This window comes from Myotis lucifugus, unplaced genomic scaffold, assembly GCF_000147115.1.
Source record: "Myotis lucifugus unplaced genomic scaffold, Myoluc2.0 scaffold_442, whole genome shotgun sequence".
Taxonomy (NCBI): domain Eukaryota; kingdom Metazoa; phylum Chordata; class Mammalia; order Chiroptera; family Vespertilionidae; genus Myotis; species Myotis lucifugus.
In genome coordinates, this window is record NW_005871490.1 from 705,429 (window position 1) to 709,151 (window position 3,723).

The window sequence follows — 3,723 nt, forward strand, 5'->3', positions numbered from 1 at the left end:
CATTGTTAGCTTAGTTAATACATTGGACTCTGCTAGAATCTGGATCAGACTCCAGGCCTGAAGGGGTTGTTGGAATTGATGTTTCTTCTCTCTGAAGTGTAATTAGCAACATGTAGGAATATAATCTTTTTCTAACATTAAGTTAATTTTTAATGTTTGAGATTATTTTCTCCTAGAATCGATTTAGTTTTTCACATTGCCTCATAAAAGGACATTTTACATCTTAAATATAAATAACTTATATTCTTCAATCTTTAATTCAAGAGATGAACTCACTTTCCCCTTTGTTTTGTGTGTCTGCAATGTAGGGCAGTATGGAGACTTTGGAAATGCAGAAGGAAATAAAAGAAGAATCAGATGAAGAAGATGATGAGGATGAAGAATCTGGAAGATTGCGTTTCAAAACTGAAAGGAAAGAAGGAACAATTATTAGGCTCTCAGATGTAACTCGAGAGAGAAGGAACATTCCAGAAACTTTGGGTAACTCTTTTTGGCTGTCTCCCATCTTTCCTCATTCCCATTTCAGCTTCCTCCATAGTACTATTATGATTAATCAAATAGGTAAAGAAATGTTGACTTTATAGATTATTATGCATGCCATCAGAGGGGGATGGTCTGTGTGAAGACAGAGCTGAGCTACGGTGCTATAAAAGTCATTCCGTAAAAACACAAGGTGACTTGTTGTAGACACAATCAATTGACCGTCATTCTGAGCAAGTCCTGCAACTTCAAGATTGATAGTAGGCTGTTGCTGATTAACAGAGAGCCTTCCCACGGTTCCTTGCAGTGTCTGTTGCAGAGAATAAAGCAGTGGTTCTCAAATATGAGTGAGCAAGTCACCTAGAAGGCTTGTTATCACAGATTCCTGGACCCACTCCCAGCATTTAGGGTGGAGCCCAACACAGGTGCATTTCTGATGCGTTTCCAGATGCTGCTGCTCTGACCGCACTTTGAGAACCGCTGGGATACTGTATCATATTCCGAGGAGGAGGATGGGAAGATGGAAGGCTAGAGGGTTCTACCTGCTCTCTGGCCTTGGTCAAAATAACAGTCAACTAACCCTTAGTTACTACCTTTATTACTTCTTAAAACCATTATTTGTAGCCATTTTCAGTTATAAACTGAGCAGATAGGAATTCTGTGTGAGGACACTAAGTCCCCAAGTTGCACAAGTTAACAGGAATGAGCCAGTCATGTCATGCTACTTTACTAATGAACTTTGTGGAGAGATTGTTCTAGAATTGTACCGGTCTCCACTTCTTCCCCTAACAGTTTCTTCCATCTCTACCTTTTGGCCCAAGATTTGCTTAGACTTTTCTCAAGTTAAGGTATAAAGTTGTCAGTCTAAGACAGTGTAACTTTCTAAGAAAGGATTTGAAGTTGGCCTTGGGTAAAAGGAGATGAAGTGCAGGTCTTAAACATGGAAAAAAACAAAAGTACCCTCAGCAAGAGGATGGTAGTGTTACAGAGCAAGCCTGCTGGAGCACACAGCTCAGGCATGGGCTGGGATAATGGACAAGGGCGAGATGGCACCCTTGGCTGAGCACTAGAGGGCACTGGGCAGCGGCTCAGTAGGGAAATTGCCTAGGTGCCATGTTGGAGGGTGCCCGTGTTGGGGGAGGGTGGTTGTGAATTATCCGGTTTCTGTGGCTTTGTTAGCTGGGATTGGCTTTGTTGCATTAATTGGGGAACCAGATATATCCAGTCATAATAACGGTGGAAGCTGCATGTGCTAAGGCTGTGAAATCACTTGATAGTTGCCATTAAGAATGAGGGAACCTTTCCCTCTGTAGCCAGCTCCCTATAGGCCATGGTGGATTTCATGGGTCACTCTCCCCTGACCCTTGCTGCCTTTGCACAGCCCCTGGTCCTCAGCTGGGTCATCTTGTCCCTGTCCACTTTACCTTGACCTAGGCCTGGCAATGGTGACACGTCCAGCTTGCCTGTATTCATACTTTGTGTTTGTTTTATTCCTGCTTCTCTTTTTTATCAGGACTTTTTTCTCACTTTGTTCTTTTCAGTATCGTTTGTACTTCCTTTATTGCAGAATTTGTGTAGAATCTTTTTTTCCTTTTCAAGGCATCTGGCAGCTTTATAGTCATGCCATCCTGAAACCAGAGGCTGGAAGGAATTAGTGGTGGGCAAGTCGGCCTTTTACATGTCAGGGAGAGGGTCTGAGGTCCTTAGAGGCATTGTGGCTTAAGCATAAACAATTTGACTTTTTATCATTCTTTCAACTTAAAAAAAGGGCTTTAAATGCATTGGTGCAGAATGATTGGTTAGATAATAGGACAAATGAAAATGGGGCTTGAAAGTATCTTTCTTGGCTCTGTATTTGTAAGCCCTAACCTAGGAAACATACATTTTCTAGAAACTGAAGAGTTAGGATTATTCCCGGTACAAGCAGGATTTTTCTGTCCATTTAAAGATTGGTTTCCTAAAAACAGTGAGCTCCCTTATTACCTGAACGCTCCCATACCCCAAACAAAAGGTTAGTTTTATTTATAAGAAAGATACTGAGAGAGGCCGCTGCGGTATTTGATAAACTAGAAATTACTTCACAGCTCCTCTGTGTGCTTGTGGCGATGGAAACAGTAGTTTCATGTTTTGTGTAGAAATACTCTCATTTATTTGATTGATAAAGCTATTTACCTACTCTTTGTAATGGGTTTTAGTTTTAATATCTTGCTACCAGAATACATATGTCATTTCATATGGCATATTTTTTTTTGTCAAATGATGTCTTTTAGCATTTTGAATGCAAATAATTATTTTGTGAAATCATTGATTAATATTGAGAACACCCCATAATTTAAAAAGAAGAATGGAATGAAGCGCTGGGCCCCCATTTCTGAGCCTTTAGTCTGCATGTGCAGTAGTAGTTCTTTTCAGGATTTAGAAGGGTGTTTTCACCATGTTGAATCATTTTCATGCTCAAATATATGATGCCAGTCTTAAAAATGAAGACTACTAATTCATATCTGATAGTCTTGGCAGGTATGGAGCCCAATACAGAGCTGGTGATTTTGTATTTTGAATTCAGATTTGAATTAGAATTTTGGGTTTTTTTTTTTTTTAATTAAATCTTTATTGTTCAGATTACATTTGTTCCTTTTTTCCCCCCCCCATAACTCCCCTCCTCCCAGTTCCCGCCCCACCCTCCGCCCTCACTCCCCACCCACTGTCCTCATCCATAGGTGCACGATTTTTGTCCAGTCTCTTCCCGCATCTCCCATTCCCCTTTCCCCCCCAAGAATAGTCTGTCCATTCCCTTTCTATGTCCCTGATTCATTATAATCACCAGTTCATTCTGTACACCAGATTATTTATTCACTTGATTCTTAGATTCACTTGTTGATAGATGCATGTTTGTTGTTCACAATTTGTATCTTTACCTTTTTCTTCTTCCTCTTCTTAAAGGATACCTTTCAGCATTTCGTATAATACTGGTTTAGTGGTGATGAACTCCTTTAGCTTTTCCTTATCTGTGAAGCTCTTTATCTGACCTTCAATTCTGAATGATAGCTTTGCTGGATAAAGTACTCTTGGTTGTAGGTTCTTGGTATTCAGCACTTTGAATATTTCTTGCCATTCCCTTCTGGCCTGCAAAGTTTCTGTTGAGAAATCAGTTGAACAAGGGGAATGGATATTCGCCTTGGAAGGTAAATGAAGGTTCTTTACTCGTGGTCGTTTTAAAGAATGCTATACTTATGCCTTCTTGGC

At 40.3% G+C, this 3,723-nt stretch overlaps 1 protein-coding gene across 6 annotated transcripts in view; it reads left to right on the top strand.

Moving 5' to 3' along the window:
• RBM33 (RNA binding motif protein 33) overlaps nucleotides 1-3,723 on the top strand; it is a 114,631-nt gene that overhangs the window by 41,468 nt on the left and 69,440 nt on the right. For all 6 annotated transcript variants that reach the window (XR_002826309.1, XM_023744273.1, XM_023744270.1 and 3 more), the window contains exon 6: nucleotides 309-480. Coding sequence is in view for 5 of the 6 variants with exons in the window: in XM_023744273.1 (XP_023600041.1) it covers nucleotides 309-480 (172 nt within the window). In the remaining variant the exon portion in view is untranslated. The remainder of the gene's footprint in view (nucleotides 1-308; nucleotides 481-3,723) is intronic.